At 54.6% G+C, this 14,750-nt stretch overlaps 1 protein-coding gene across 4 annotated transcripts; it reads left to right on the top strand.

Moving 5' to 3' along the window:
- The first annotated feature begins 684 nt into the window (after window positions 1-684).
- Gmppa (GDP-mannose pyrophosphorylase A) lies at window positions 685-7,764 on the top strand. Of its 4 annotated transcripts, none has more exons than XM_051154033.1 (14): window positions 685-787; window positions 1,575-1,636; window positions 1,737-1,834; window positions 2,924-3,027; window positions 3,241-3,427; window positions 3,740-3,799; window positions 4,823-4,953; window positions 5,594-5,608; window positions 5,886-6,014; window positions 6,136-6,233; window positions 6,380-6,426; window positions 6,592-6,684; window positions 6,849-7,017; window positions 7,377-7,751. In XM_051154033.1, the coding sequence occupies exons 2-14, from the start codon at window positions 1,597-1,599 to the stop codon at window positions 7,475-7,477; spliced, it is 1,272 nt and encodes a 423-aa protein (XP_051009990.1). In that variant the 5' UTR covers window positions 685-787; window positions 1,575-1,596; the 3' UTR covers window positions 7,478-7,751. The 4 variants fall into 4 exon arrangements, with proteins under 4 accessions (XP_051009990.1, XP_051009993.1, XP_051009992.1 ...); XM_051154035.1 differs by having other exon boundaries at window positions 725-787; window positions 1,581-1,636; window positions 7,377-7,764; XM_051154036.1 differs by lacking the exon at window positions 5,594-5,608 and having other exon boundaries at window positions 7,377-7,734.
- The last annotated feature ends 6,986 nt before the right edge of the window (window positions 7,765-14,750 follow it).

Below are 14,750 nucleotides of genomic sequence, written 5' to 3'. Positions count from 1 at the left end.
TAAGGAACAGCGGACAGCGGACCAGCCCTTCGCGTGGGTGGATGGTGGACATGGCTTGAAAGGGACTGTCAGACCCTTTGCTCTAGCTGCGAGCCCAGGGGCTGGTGGGACCCAAACCCTCTTCCATTTTAACCTAACTTGCTTTCCTTCTGTCCCTCCATGTCTTTTTTTTTTTTTTAATTCTTTTTTCTTTCCATTGTCATTTGTTCTTCCTGTCCCATACATTATTTCCAAGACCCACAGGCCAATGTCACCGAATGTCGGAGCCACCAGGAAAAACAGCGTGTCTAGTCCTGTGCGTCATTTCACAGACAGTAAATCCAGAACAGGATTTCTCTCAGAGTCAAACTTCCCAGCAGGACAAATATTGGAGCTGCGACTCTGCATTCTCTTCTTTTGCTCAGCCTAGACGCGGCCCCTCCCAAGCTGTTGATGACCTAGCACCTACCAATTCCTAGGCTGGCTACACCCTTTTCGCCTCTGATCTATATTCTCCTGTGACCTTGTTCTCCGCTGTCTCTGAGCCCACGCTGGGAAAGTTTAGGCCTCAAACTTCTTAGTCTCGACCTTCACTCCTCTCTGTCCTCATTTAAGCCCGTCCCTCAACCCTTTGACCAAACTCCAGGTTTCCAGAACGCTTAATAAAGTTGGAGAGAGAGGGTGGACTTTTTCAAAACTACATTTCCCGGCAGCCCCTGCGAAGGCGCTCTCGCGAGTTCTCAGGAGACACGTCCGCGGAAGGAGCAAGCAGTTGCGGGCTGCAGAGCTGGCGTAAAGGGAGCTAGTGGTAAAAGGACCTACTTGGTGAAGGGTTGGCGGGCAACTATGGGTAGGGGGGACGGACCCTAGAGGTAGAGAGGGCTCGGAGGTCCTATCTTGTTCTCTTTATGCCCGTGCTTGTGTTGGCTCCATAACCCGTGGCTACGAGAAGCTAACGTTTATTGGACAGACTCAGTTGTGGGGTCCAGAGGGTCAGCAATCCATTCTCGGAGTCCAGAGATTCCGGCACCAGCTGTCATGATCCGCACTGCTGGAGTCAGTAGGCTCAGCATGTGGCGTGTCAAGGGAACCTGTCTTTTGATTCGAACTTTAGCACATGCAGATAAGTCGTAGGATTCACTTTCAACACCTAGAGGTGTTAGGACTACCACGAATCAAGTGCAGATTCGTGTTTGCTCAGTACTTGGGGCTCATTCTTAGGATTGAAATTAAATACCCAGAGCTCACGCGAGGTTTGTGGTTCCATATTCACCACTGGGATTCGGGGCTGAACATCTAGAAAGGGGGATACAGGCGTTTGTCAGTTGTTGGGATGGAGATTTAAGGTTTTTTGTGATTTTGGAGTCTTGAGAAGGGGGTCCGTTGAGTTCCCGAGTTTACAGAATTTGTTCATGGCCAAAGGGAAGTCGTTAGAGATAAAAGAGCGGGGGTCCGATTTTTGAGGCCAACTGAGCTCTGGATTGAGATGAAATCTGTGATGGTGTGAACTTTTGAGTTTACATCCTAGGAAAAGGCTATTTGTTGCAATTTGGGGTGTGAGATCTGAATGTTAACTCTTCTGTTGGGGGTTTGAGGTTTAGGTAGCTACCCTTCATCATGCTCAAAGCTGTGATCCTCATTGGAGGCCCTCAAAAGGGTGAGGAGCTGGGGAATATGGGAGGGGGTGGGCTGGAGTGGTGGGTGGGGCTGGGGCAGAAGGAAGTGGGCAGCTAAAATGTTGTCCTGTCCTCTCTCAGGGACTCGCTTCAGGCCTTTGTCTTTTGAGGTACCCAAACCACTGTTTCCCGTGGCAGGCGTCCCTATGATCCAGCACCATATAGAAGCCTGTGCTCAGGTAACCCTGTAGTTTCTCCTCTCACATTGCACCTACTGCTCTGTCTCCTTCGTGCTGTGTGTGTGTGTATCTTCCATTTCCCACCAAGTGTAACTCCAAAGGCTGTCACTCACTGACGTCTATGTGAATGGCATTTCTTCAGGCCCGTGCCTGTTGACTTCCCTGCCTTTTGCTGCTGAGGTTTCACACCTAGTTTTACAGTATGCAATGTGAAGTCAGGCAGGGATCTTAAAAGATAAGTTAGAGCCATAGCACGGGGGTCCCTTATGGGTAATAAAGTACAGAGCCTTGTATTGTAGCTCCTTTTCTTTATCGTTTTGTTACTGGGATAGGCAAGGTTTGAGTTTTGAGTCCAGCCTTCCTGCTGAGACCCAGAGCCAGCAAAATTTTAACTTTCTTTGAGCTCTGGTTTTCTTATCTGTAAAGTAGAGCTTAGACCTCCTTTGTGGAGTGCTAAAGCCGTAAAATGCCTAATTCAGTGCAGACCCTTGATAAATGGCACTCCCCTCCCCCCATCTCATGCTGATAGCAGACTTAGAATACTATATGATGGGAGATGGTTCGGTTGGTACAGTGCTTGCTTGCACAAACATGACGACATGAGTTCGATCCCCATCACCCTTATAAAGAGCCAGTCACAAGGTGGGCTACTCCTGAGGGAAAAACCCAAGATTGACCTTTGGCCTCCATATGGATGCATATTTGTGTACCCGCATATGCATGCACACACATACAGGAGCTACAGTTACAGCTCAGAGATAGAGCACTTGCCTAGGAAGTATGAGGTCTTGGGTTCAATCGCCAGTAGTGGGAGAGAAAGATGGAAAGGCAGAAAAGATGGCTGGATTATACACTAATGTAGCTTGGTAAACAAGGTTGTTCCAGTCTCCAGGCATATGGGAGACTATCAAAAATGAAAAGATCTGGGCTGAAACTTCCTCACTGTCTAAAGGAGAAGCAGGTCAGAATGGTGATTACCCACTAAACCCAGCTGAAGCTGAATTTGCATCCTCCAGACTTCTGGACCAGTACCAAGATCTTCCCAATTCCCATCAGAATTTTCTCTCCTAACCGCTTCCCTTGTCCTAGGTCCCTGGAATGCAGGAGATTCTACTCATTGGCTTCTACCAGCCTGATGAGGTGCTCACCCAGTTCCTAGAAGCTGCCCAGCAGGAGTTTAACCTTCCAGTCAGGTAGGAATGGGTTGGGTTGCATCTGTCGTATATACCAGGGTCCACCCCATACCTAAGAGATTCTTATTTGGGCCATCAGAATCTCTTAATACAAAGTTTCCTTGCAGGCCTGGCTGGAAGTACTTCTGAAAAGGGCAGAGGTGACGGGAGAGGGCATGTCAGGTGCCCTGGCTTGTGGCATCTCACTGAGGTGGCTGGGGTCCCTGGGGACAGGTACCTGCAGGAGTTTGCTCCCCTCGGCACAGGGGGTGGTCTCTACCATTTTCGGGACCAGATCCTGGCCGGGGCACCTGAGGCATTCTTCGTGCTCAACGCTGATGTCTGCTCTGACTTCCCCTTGACTGCTATGTTGGATGCTCACAGACGCCAGCGCCGTCCTTTCTTACTCCTCGGCACCACTGTGAGAGGCCTGGGAGGGCTGAGGGCCAAGGAGAGGCTGGGGCCACTCTAGGTCTTGGAGTAGGGATGGGTGTTGGGAGGGAGGTGTGCTGCCCCAATGGTAACAGAGGTGTCATTGGCAACCCTAAGCCCTTTGGTTGCTGGGAAGTGGGGAGAGGGAAGGCAGCTGTCAGCTTTCCACTCTGCTGAAGGCCTGTCAGTGTCAGGGCTGCGTGCCAGGTGCTAGAGGGGAAGGAAGGAAAAGGAAGAGAAGACAGCCCCGGCTGCCCTGGAGGAGTCAGGTCACTGTCTCGGATATGTCTGTCTCTCTCAGGCTAACAGGACGCAATCCCTCAACTACGGCTGCATCGTTGAGAACCCACAGACGCATGAGGTGAGAGGAGGACGGGGGCCGGGTACCACTCTGTAAGCTCAACCCCATACCCAATGCCAAGAACACATTCAGGTGTGATCCATCATGTCAAACGGATAGGATAGTATGTGTGCCATCCCCCCTACCCCTCCCTGGTGAATCATCCTGTAGCCCTTTTAAGAGAGAATGACAGGGGAAGGGGTGCCGGTTCGTTTCTGTGGGTTGGATGTTTTAATAAATGTATGCATGGGGCACTGTGGAACACAGAAGACAGCAAGAGCCGGGGTGGGAGCAGGGTTTCCTTCAGGAAACAGGATGTGCTGAGTTAAGCCTGTAGAGATGGGAGAGACGGAAGGTTTTCCAGGCAGAGAGAACACTTTGTGCAAAGATTGGCAGGAAGTAGCACAGTGACCCATAACTACTGAGGTGGAAGCGTAGTCACTAAAGCAAGAGGGGCCTTGTTTGTGGAATCCCTGCCCCTGACTCACTGGCTTTGACACACAAACCATGTTACCTGTTGATAGTTTTATATATATATATATATAATACGTGGAATGTACATACGCAGTTTTGGGGCAGGCATCAGCTAGACGTTAAAGGAACAGAACCACAGAACACATCCTCTGCTTCTCAGGAAACCCCAGTCTAGCAAAGAAGACAAGTCAGAAGCCAGTCCTTGGAAATGGCACAGTGGCCTGGGAGAGGTGTGGCCAGAGGTCAGGGGGGTCAGCTCTGAGTAGCTGAGCGAAGGTGGCAGGAGAGCGCTGAGCAGTAACAATGCCACCTGGGGTTTCAAACTGAATTTTTCCAGAGGAAAAGGTGGGGAAGGACGTTCTGGTGGTCAGTTGTGTTCCTGGAATGCTAGGAGTTAGGCAGGATGAAGCAGGCAGCCCCCTGGGGATGTAAAGCCAGGTAGGGGCAAGGTATGAGCCACCCCTTAGGGATTGTCCAGGGCAGCAGAAGGGCCTGGCAGTGGTTGAGGATGAGATTGTATTAGTGGTGATGGTCTGCTTTCCAGTATGAACTCTGCCCTCACTTCCTTAGGTCCTACACTATGTGGAGAAACCCAGCACCTTTATCAGTGACATCATCAACTGTGGCATCTACCTTTTTTCCCCAGAAGCCCTGAAACCTCTTCGGGATGTATTCCAGCGTAATCAGCAGGATGGGCAACTGTGAGGCAGGCTCCATGACCCTGTGACCCAACCCCAAGCATCTCAGTCCCATCCCCACACCCGCGCCCCCTGCCAGGCTCTGCAGGTTCCATGTCACCCTGCTCGCCCTCTTTCTCCCTTTGCCCTTTCCCACTGTCATCTGCAGCCAGCCTAAGTCCCTCCCCTCCTAATCTCATTCTGTCCCTCTTCCTTATACACCCCAGCAGCTCCTCCTCTGTCACCGCCTGCCCATTCCCCTTCTGGTCCATTTCTCTCCAGCCTTGGGTGTCCCAGAGACATCTTTCAGAACAGACGGCAACACACACTTGGGTGCACATGTGCTCAAGTGCAGATATGAGTGCACACATGCGCGTGCGCACGCACTCATACACTCTCTCTCACCCTCACTCAGACTGCCCAGAGCCCTGCTTGCTAATATAAGGTTTGTCCCTTCCAAGACTGAAAAGCTGCCTACTAGGCCTCCCCCTCCCCACCCAGTCCCCTTCTCACACCTCATTCCTTTGCTGACAACCATTTCTCACTCCACCATGTCTCTGCTTCTCCCCGTCTCTCCTGGCTACTCTATCTCTGTTTCTGCTGAGCTGGCCTCTCTACCATCTCTTTCCCCCCCTCTCTCTGTGACTGTCTCTGCCCTCACCAGCTGCCTTGCTCTGGGGTGAGTTTGGTTTTTTGTGCCATCCAATGAGGGAGGGTGACCAGACGGGTGAAGGGGGGAGAGGGTGGGCATGAGCAGGGAAGGGAGGAGTGGGGTCTAGGCCTGGGGCTCCCAGAGAAAGCAGTCAGTCAAGGGTAGTAGAAGAGGTGCCTAGGATTTGAATAGATGTTGGTAGAGGAGGGCATGGAGAGATGGCAAAGCCCCTTCAGTTCCTTCCTGGAGAGACCCCATATTCAGGCTCAGCTACGGAACTGACGTCTTCTCCTTTCCTGGCCAGGGAGGATGGCTCATGGCCTGGGGCAGGGACCATCCGACTGGAGCAGGATGTGTTCTCGGCCCTGGCTGGGCAGGGCCAAATCTATGTGCACCTCACTGATGGTATCTGGAGCCAGATCAAGTCTGCAGGGTACGTGTGGGTTGGGGAAAAGCTTGTGTCACTGTTTTTGAGGCTCTTAAGAATGTGGCATTGGGATGGTAGGCACAGGCCTTGCTGGACCCTGATGACCACTCCCCTTTTCTATACCTAGCTCAGCCCTCTATGCCTCCCGCCTCTATCTGAGCCGATACCAGATCACTCACCCAGAAAGGCTGGCCAAACACACTCCTGGGGGCCCACGAATCAAAGGTACCTTCCCCATCCCATTATTACTCTTTACTCTCCCATGCCCTTGGGCCTAAACTCTTCATCTCTGATGTGGGGGTGCAAGCTTAGTCTCTTCCCCTCCCTATGTTTTGGGGTATCTGCCCCCAAGTTGTTTCTTCTGCTTCTAGGAAATGTTTATATCCATCCAACTGCTAAAGTGGCCCCATCAGCTGTGGTAAGCCGTAGTCCCAACCTCAGGGGAGAGGCTGTTGGGATTGGTGGGGATACAAATGGACTGAGCTCAGGTGCTGGTCCATCTCCCTGCTTTGGTATACCTGTTGAGTGGCCTTGAGCATCCCCAAGTCCCTCCACTCTCATAGTATGATGATCCTCTCCACAGCTGGGCCCCAATGTCTCCATTGGGAAGGGGGTGATTGTAGGCGATGGTGTGCGTCTTCGAGAGAGCATTGTCCTCCATGGAGCCACTTTGCAGGTAGGAACCAGGCACACAGCAGTGTGTGGTACTCAAAAGGCTGACAGGGAGGGCCCAGGTATGCCTCCCAGAGCAAGAAGCCCTACCCCAGGATCTGTTTCTCCCTTCTCACCTTCTTGTGCCTGTCTCCTGCTCTACTCACCTTGAACCATTCTATTTAACAGGAGCACACCTGTGTCCTTCACAGCATTGTAGGCTGGGGGAGCACTGTGGGACGCTGGGCCCGGGTAGAAGGCACTCCCAATGACCCCAATCCCAATGACCCCCGAGCTCGCATGGACAGTGAGAGCCTCTTCAAGGATGGAAAGCTACTTCCTGCCATCACTATCCTGGGTATGGTTGCGGGGCGGGGTTGGGGTAAAGGCTGAGAAGCCCCACAGGTGATGGCTGGAGTGTAACAGGAACATTTGTTCTTGTATGTATCATGTTCATGTGTGCATGTGTGTGTGCGTGTGTGCGTGTGTGTGTGTGTGTGTGTGTGTGTGTGTGTGTGTGTGTGTGTGTGCGTGTGTGTGTGTTTCATTCAGCAAACATTTACCAAGATCCTGCCATGTACCCAGCCTGAGTGAATCACTGGGGGATGAGGCCTGGAGCACATATGGGCAGAGGGCTCCCTTTTGATGGCCTGCCATGGCTCCCTGCCCCATCCCTTGTCTCGTGACCTGCTCCTGGTGCCCCCCTCCATGCTTCAGGCTGCCGTGTCCGGATCCCTGCCGAGGTACTCATCTTGAACTCGATTGTTCTGCCACACAAGGAGCTGAGTCGAAGCTTCACCAACCAAATCATCTTGTGAGGGTGCAGCCAAAAGGCCCCCAGGACTTCTGCCCACTCTCCTTTGGGCTTCCGCCTGCCTGGCTAGCTCTGTCCAGAAAGGACCTGATGAAGCCACCTTGTAGGGAGCCATGTATACTGGCCGGGGACACCTGGCCTCCTTCCCCACTCCCAAATAAACCCCCATGAACCTTGAAGCCAGCTTGGATTCCGCCATGTGCCTTGGCTGGGGGTGGAGGTACAAGAGGGGCAGCTGAGTCAGGCCCCCCCACATTAGCATTTAAATTGGAGTCGTTGCTGCTGGCTCATGAATAATGAATCCAGAGTCCTGGCAAATCTCCCCCCTCCCTCCACCTTCTGCCTAGCTGCTTTAGAGGAAGGCCCCTCAGGCTCCCTGGCCTGCTGGACCCCACGACCTCCACCCTGTTCACCTGCCTCCCTGGGTCTGGCTTGAGAGAAAGCTGAAGGGTTTCAGTGGGCATACTTGCTGGGAGGCTTGGGCCCAGGCTGAACACCCAGCAGCCTGCTCTCCTTAGCTCCATGCCAAGACCCAGCCCTGGCCTGTTTAACGCTTTGCCAGCTCCATCTGCTCCCAGGCTGACTTTGGGGAGTTGGGGGTTTTGCCTCTACCCAGGGGTCTTCCAGGACCCATCTCCCAATCCTCTGGCAGAGGTCTCTGGTCTAGAAAAGACCCCTTTACCTCTTGGCAACCTGAAACCATTTAACAGGTCCGAGCCCTGCTCTCCATATTGCTGTGTTTGCCCATGACCCCAGTGTGCCCCTCTTGGCACCCCCCTCTCCACAGCTGTGGGTGCTGAGTTTAGTTGCCAGATGAGCTGGTAATGATCGTAATCTGCTAATTGAGAGGAATCTAATTACCCGAAGAGAATAGGGGGGCAGGGTTTGGGTGGGAGACAGGAGGGGGTCCTGGCAGCCGGCTTGGGTGGCAGGCAGCAGGGTGTCGGGACCTTGTTGTCAACACCAGGGTCTGGGACAGAGCCCAGGATTTCATAGCTTCCTAGGCAGGCAGTTAGAAAAATATATGGGAGGTAGACCAAGGCTAACCTGGGGGCTAGCCTAGATAAGACCTCCCACATCATGAGGGCTCCGTGAGAGTGTGGGGGATGGCCCGAGGTCTTAGCAATCCTAACTTGTAACCTGCTTCTCCACGGCCCCTTTTCCTGGTTTCTCCCCAACCTGCCTCCAGCCCAGACCTGTCATCTCTGCCACCGTCAGCAGAGTTGCAGAGCCACTCAGCCTGGGGTCATCTCCCTGGGGAAGGGGCTAGGAGATGGTTGGACCACAAGGCCAGGCTGTGGGTCCCCTTCCTCTCCTCCCCCTACCCTGACCCTTCTGTTCCAAGTGGTTGGCAGAGGCCGTGGCAGCTCCATCATAAATATGATAATTTAATTATTTTCTCAGCAAAACACCGTGAAATCCAATAAGTCTGTGTCAGGCCCTGGCCCCCGGGACCCCCTTCCTAGACCCAGTGCGGGTGGGTGGAGACATGACAGCAAGAGGGTCAGTGTTTGAAGGTGGAGTGGGGTAGGGAAGCTGAAACCTTCAAACATTCCCCAGGCTGAGGGGGGTCACATGTGCAAAGTGTCTTAAGGGTGAGGGGTGATGTCCCCCCCCCCCTGAGCTTCTTCTGCACTGAGAGAAGCCAAAGCCCCATCTGTCTAAGGGGACAGCTCACAGCCCATGACGTGGGAGCCCTTTACCTCAAGAGGTAGTAGGGAGCCCCCCTTGTCTGCTACTATGGGGACCTGCACCCAGCCTTCATCGGCCTCATGGAGGTATAAGTTGGCTCAGGGATGGGCTTGAGAAAGGAGAAACCAGAAGGAACTGGGGTGGGAAGTGGGGGGGGGGGAATCACGGGGTGGGATGCGGGGGAGGGGTGTGCTCCTGCCATTAGTGGTTTTTTTTCCCCCTCCAGTTTCCATAAAAAGATTATTCTGTAAAATCAGTGAAGGGGAGCGAGCTGGGGGCCGGGAAGGAGGGGGCTGGTCTCTGGCATCAAGCTGGATGGGGCAACAGGGGAGGAGAGCTGAGGATAGGGACTGAGTATGGAGAAAAATTTGGATGGGCTTCAGGAGCAAGTGAGAGGACGAGCCAAGAACCCAGGCTGGGGTGGGGGAACTGGTCAGAGTGGACTGGGGAGGCAATGCCCTCTCTCATTCTTGTCCTGCTGGGGTTTCCCAGGGCCCAATCCTACCTCTATCTTAGTCCCTCCCCCTGGCACTTAGCAGCCATTATGGGGGAGCAGATTGCAGCCCCCACCCCCTCTCTGGGAAGCAGGCACAGCTGGGGCCCGCCACATCTGCCGCATCAGCACGGAACACAGCTGGGTGTGCCGAGAGCCATGGCCCCCAAAACACAAAGGGGGCGGGAACCAAAGATCGCCCAGACCCCTGAGATAGACACAGTGACACCTCTGCCAACAGACACTCCTCAAAGTGAAGCAACACCCACCAACACACGCTCCCTGTGTGCAGAGACTGAGAACTGGCAAACACGCAATTACCCAGCCCCGCCTGCCACCTCCGCTCCCCTCCCGCCGCCCCCTCTCTCTTTCCCTTTCTTCCCACTAAGGCTGCCTTCTGTCACCAAGGCCATCTCTGACTTGTCTTAAGCTGGGTTTGGGGGAGCAGGGGGTTTCGTTGGCACCAAGAACACCCTTCTAGCAGGTCAAGAGATAGTAAGGGATGCCTCGGGAGACCAACCTGCGTAGCAACGTACTCTTCTTCCAAGATTGTACCTCTCCCCATAAGGAGGCCTACTCATAGACAGGTGGAGTCTCCATGCCAGTGGACTGAGTACCAACGACCAATTCCTGTTGAGTCTCCTGTATTCCACCAGCCACCGCAAGGAGGCGCTGTATGCTCTCAGTATCTCCAGACCCGTTCAGAGCAGCTACTGGGGCCGGCCTCTGCCAACCCTATTATCTGGCAGTCCTGTACCCTCCTCAGTTCATCGCTTGGCTTAGCTCTGCCACCCCGGGCGTGTGTGTGGGGTGTAGGGCTGTTCATGACAGGAAAGTCCTCCTTCCCAGGACGGATGATCAAGAGTTTCTTCTTTCTCCTTTCCTAGTTAATAGCCCCTGATTAAACCTGCCTCCTCAAAGATCTCATTTTCCTCCTAGTCTCCTTGGCCGGGTGTCTTGCCCTCAACCCTCTCCTCCCTGCTCCCTCCCATCATCCCACACGGCAACCCCCCCCCCCCATGCCCCTCGGAGCTTTAATCCCTCCTGCTGCCGTGCTGCCTTATCTGCTCCCAGCAGCTTTCGCTGCTGCAAAGCCCTCTCCCCCTCCTTCCCTGCATCTTCTTTCTCTCCTCTCTCCTCCCTCTGCTCTCTGACCAGCGCCACCTCCTGCCTAGCCCCTCTGTCACTCAGACCCCCATTCCGAGCTCCCAGTCTGACACCAGATTAGTGCCTTAAGGGCCCTTTGCCCTCTCTCCAGCTTGAGCTCAGAGTCTGCAGGCTCCCACCCTCCCTCTTCTACCTCAGCCCTCTCCTCTGACCCCTCAAACTTCCGTCTGTTTCTGGCCAGTCAGGGTTTGTATTTTTCTTCTTTCTGACCTTCCTTTCCACGTCCCCTCCCTAGTTACTCCAGATTCCCTAAGCTCGAATCCCACGCTCTCCATTCTTGGTGACCAATGACCTCCGCTTGAGAACACCCAAATAGGGATAGATGGTGTGGTTGCAAGACAGAGCAGCAGATTCCTCCCTGGGATAGCCCAGGGAGGACCGTGTGGGGGTGCTGGGAGTACGGGTGACAGTGGGGGCAGGGCCTGGCAGTGGGACGCTAACCCTCTTCAGTTGCCTCAGATCACGTCCGGGCCTTCCCATCCCCCTTCGCCGGGACTCTCATTAACCGCTTCTCCTGCCTCGTCCGTGGCATAAATAACCCAGATAAATCAGCCGCCGTCCGCCCCCCCGCCCGTCGGCCCCGCACAGCCCGTTTGTCACCGCTGCTCGCTCGCCAGCCAGGCCTGGCCCGGCCAGCCCCCTCCCACCCCCATCCTTGTCCCTTCCCGCCCACGTCTGGCCCACACTGGCTTCCCACCCCCTGGTCAGCACCAGGTCCAGGTTTCTAAGCTGGGGCGGGTGGCAAGGAGGTGTCCCTTGGGATCTGGAGGCTGGGGATTCGATCTATAGAATGCTCCTTCGGAGTTCAAAGGTTGTGTAGTTTATGAATATAGCCAGCCAGCCAGGGAGTCGGGAGCCCTCAAATGACAGGAAGGAACAGAAACGGCTTTCTTTGGGGACGTCCCTGAGCTGTGAAGAGATTCCCTGGGAAACCCTTCATGTTAAGTCCTGCGGGGGCTAGGGTGGACGGGGCAGGGATCCCAGGTCTCCCTTTGGGGACATTTTACTCAAGTAAAACCTCCAGCATCCTCTCAGTACACCTGGCTAATCCATCCTGCCCTCCCCGTTGCCTCCACCCTTTTCTAGGCGTTCCTAGCCCAGAGTACTCTAACCTTTGCCTCCCTCTCGCTACCCGTCTATTTCCCAGTTTCAGGAAGCCTAATCTGCACATCCCAGGGTGTTGGAGAATTGGGCTGTGGACAAATCTGAGAAGTGGGGACAAATGGAGAGTGAGAGGAGTCTTGGGAGGGGCTCACATTCTGCCTGAACAGCAGCCCCACCCCACCCACATCCTCAGCTCCAGGGTCCCTAGCAGCCCCTCCCACTAGCTCACAGCTGGCGCAGGTCCTGGCTAGCTCCCCTTAGCCCCATTTCCCCTTAAGGGGCAGCTGGTCCCTAGGGAATGGGTGAGCGAAACGGGGAGAGGCTGAGGGAGCTTGGGCGCAGGGCTGGGGGTGGGGGTGGGGAAGAAACTGGGCCGGGCCCCAGGGACCAGCTGGGCAATGAGCCGGGGAAGCAGCCGGGAGGCTAAATGAGGGAGATTATCACCCAACTGCAGCCGGGCAGAGAAGGAGGCAGGCAGGGAAGCAGGGAGGGTGGGGGGAGAGGGGACAGGGCCAGAGGCAAAGGGAGTGTGCAGGGAAAGGAAGGGGGCCAGAAGAGGCTGGGGAGGAGTGAGTGGAAACTGCTAAGAGATGGGCTGGAAGGATGGGGGCTCCCTACTGAGCATAACCAGATTCCTGGAGGTCTGGGAGACTGGGTGGTAGAGACTTGGGGACAATTAGAGACAGCTGGCCACCGGGCAGTGGTGGGAGTCTGCATGCAACAAACTGCTGTTTCATTCAGTGGCCTGGAGTTCCCCCACAGACACCCCCCTTCCTCCCCTGGTATGCAGTTACCACCCAACCTCTTTCTTTTTAGAGATGGAAGAGTCCCTACTGACCTGAAGCGGGGAAAGAGGGTCTCATCTGGGCTCATGATGGAGGTCAGTGTGTGGTGGAGACAGTTTGACCCTGAGATATCTCAGCAGATAGCAAGGAATTCAGACAGGATATCAGGGCAGTAGTGAGTGCTGGGGGGAGATTGGGGACAGCGCCCGCTTTCTTGGCAGAGTCCCAGACTAAAGTAACCTTAAAAAAGCAATTAAATCACCTTAAAAAAAAAAAACAGTAAAGAAAAATCGATATTGAGAGAAAAGGGAAGAAAGAAAAGGAAAGAAGGTATGTAGTGCAGGGGCGTGGGGTGGGGGACTTTGGGAAGGGAGAGTGGGGGAGAGTACTGCCTGGGTATGGGGCTACCTGTGGTCACTTGGACCCTTGCATAGGAACCCAGCACCTGCTTCCAATGCCAACTCTACTTTCTCCTGCTGTGTCCCAGCCAGAAGCAGCACTTGAACCTGTCCCCAGGGGTCTTATCTTCCCAGCTTTGGGAGCCTGCTGACCTAGACTCATGGAAAGCTTGTGGGGGAAACCCAGCTGTGGGGCCCTGGGAAGCCACTTTGCTGAAAGGCTGGGGACATCTAGTTAGAGGACCATGCATGGCTAGGACCAGGTATGCGGGAGGGGGGGAGGAAATTACGCACTGGTGTGCCCCTTCACTAGGAGCCTGACCTAACCGTGCAGCCAGGGTGGGCTGAGCAGCAACTTGAACTCCAGGAGAGCTGTGCTGGCGACCCTCCCTCAGGGCCATCCTGAGACTGCAGGGCCAGGCTGACGCAGGGGAGGGGTGGCTGTTGGGCAGTGCCGCGGACCTCGGGCTCTAATCCCCAGCAGCTGCCGTTTCCCTCAGATCGATTCCCTTCTCACTTTTTTTTTTTTTTCAGCTGCTGGTTCCACGGCTTGGATCGATGGAGCCGCCTCCCCCTCCCCTCTGAGCTTCCTCTCCCTGCTGCTCATTAGCACCCCGATTAATCAGCCCCCCTTTCCTCCCAGGACAAGTGCTTCCTTTCCTCCATGAGGACTCACACTTTGACATGCCCCCCAGGGGGCACAAGTAGACCATTCTTGCTACCCCCAAGTGGGAGGTACAACTTACCCCTTCCTGGTGAGCCAAGTGGGGCTTTCACCTCTTGTGATAGATAGCAGTCCACATGCCTGAGTCCCCCTCAAGATAGCAGCCCGTGGGAAATCCCCTCCTGGCTCTGCCAGGGGACAGAGCATCCTGGGCACTGGTTTCCTTAGTCTAGCATTTCCATTGAAGCCCCCACTCATCTTCCCACTGTTCCAATACTTCCTCTGGATTCTTCATTCCCTTCTCCCCTGCCTCTGAGCTCTTTGCTCCCTGGCCCTGGCTCATCCAGCTCCCTCCTTTCCCCCCAAGCCTGGACATCGCAAGGACTTTGGAGACCTTAGGAGTGATAAAGCAGCTACAGATGAGCTAGTCAGCCAGGGTGGCCTCTGCTTCAGTCACAAGAATGACTGGAAGTGGGATTGGGGGACAAAGTCAGAGAAAGGGAGCCAGTGTCCCCTCCTAGAGCAAGTGAGGGTGTGCTGGATGCAGAGATCAGCAGTAGGGCTCTAGGAAAGAGCAGTCTGTGTGAAGCCACAGTTGTCTCCTAGTCTATCTTGCCTGTCCTCCACTTCCTTCCTTCCCTCATTCAAACAAGTGGCTCTCTCAAGGAGTTTCTGGAAGCTACTGTGAGTAGGGCAGTGAGAGCAGCTGCAGGCTGGAGTGAGGTGGCAAGAAAGCCAGGAGGTGGGGTTGCTTGACCCTTCTTCTGTGGGGTGTGGTCCAGAAAAGAGTGGCAAGGCATGGGCTGAGTACCCTGAGCATAGAGCATCAATCCCTGGTTGGCCTGAGACTGGGCTATCTGGGACCCCCACAATTGACTAAGGTATATCGAGAGTTTCAGAAGCACCCTTAATCCTAGGACATCCATCCTAGGCTGGGGTAGGATGGGGTTTTTCCCTCCCTGGCCTGGCTCCTG

This window comes from Acomys russatus, chromosome 12, assembly GCF_903995435.1.
Source record: "Acomys russatus chromosome 12, mAcoRus1.1, whole genome shotgun sequence".
Classification (NCBI taxonomy): domain Eukaryota; kingdom Metazoa; phylum Chordata; class Mammalia; order Rodentia; family Muridae; genus Acomys; species Acomys russatus.
Note: the sequence above shows the minus strand (reverse complement) of the source record. Positions and strands in the feature narration are given on the sequence as shown.

Excerpts from the sequence above, each read along its gene's own strand:
- Gmppa (XM_051154035.1), top strand. The coding sequence starts at position 1,597 with ATGCTCAAAGCTGTGATCCTCATTGGAGGCCCTCAAAAGG. Across the intron at positions 3,428-3,739 it reads TCTTACTCCTCGGCACCACT|GCTAACAGGACGCAATCCCT; the intron begins GTGAGAGGCCTG and ends TGTCTCTCTCAG. Across the intron at positions 6,685-6,848 it reads TCCATGGAGCCACTTTGCAG|GAGCACACCTGTGTCCTTCA; the intron begins GTAGGAACCAGG and ends TCTATTTAACAG.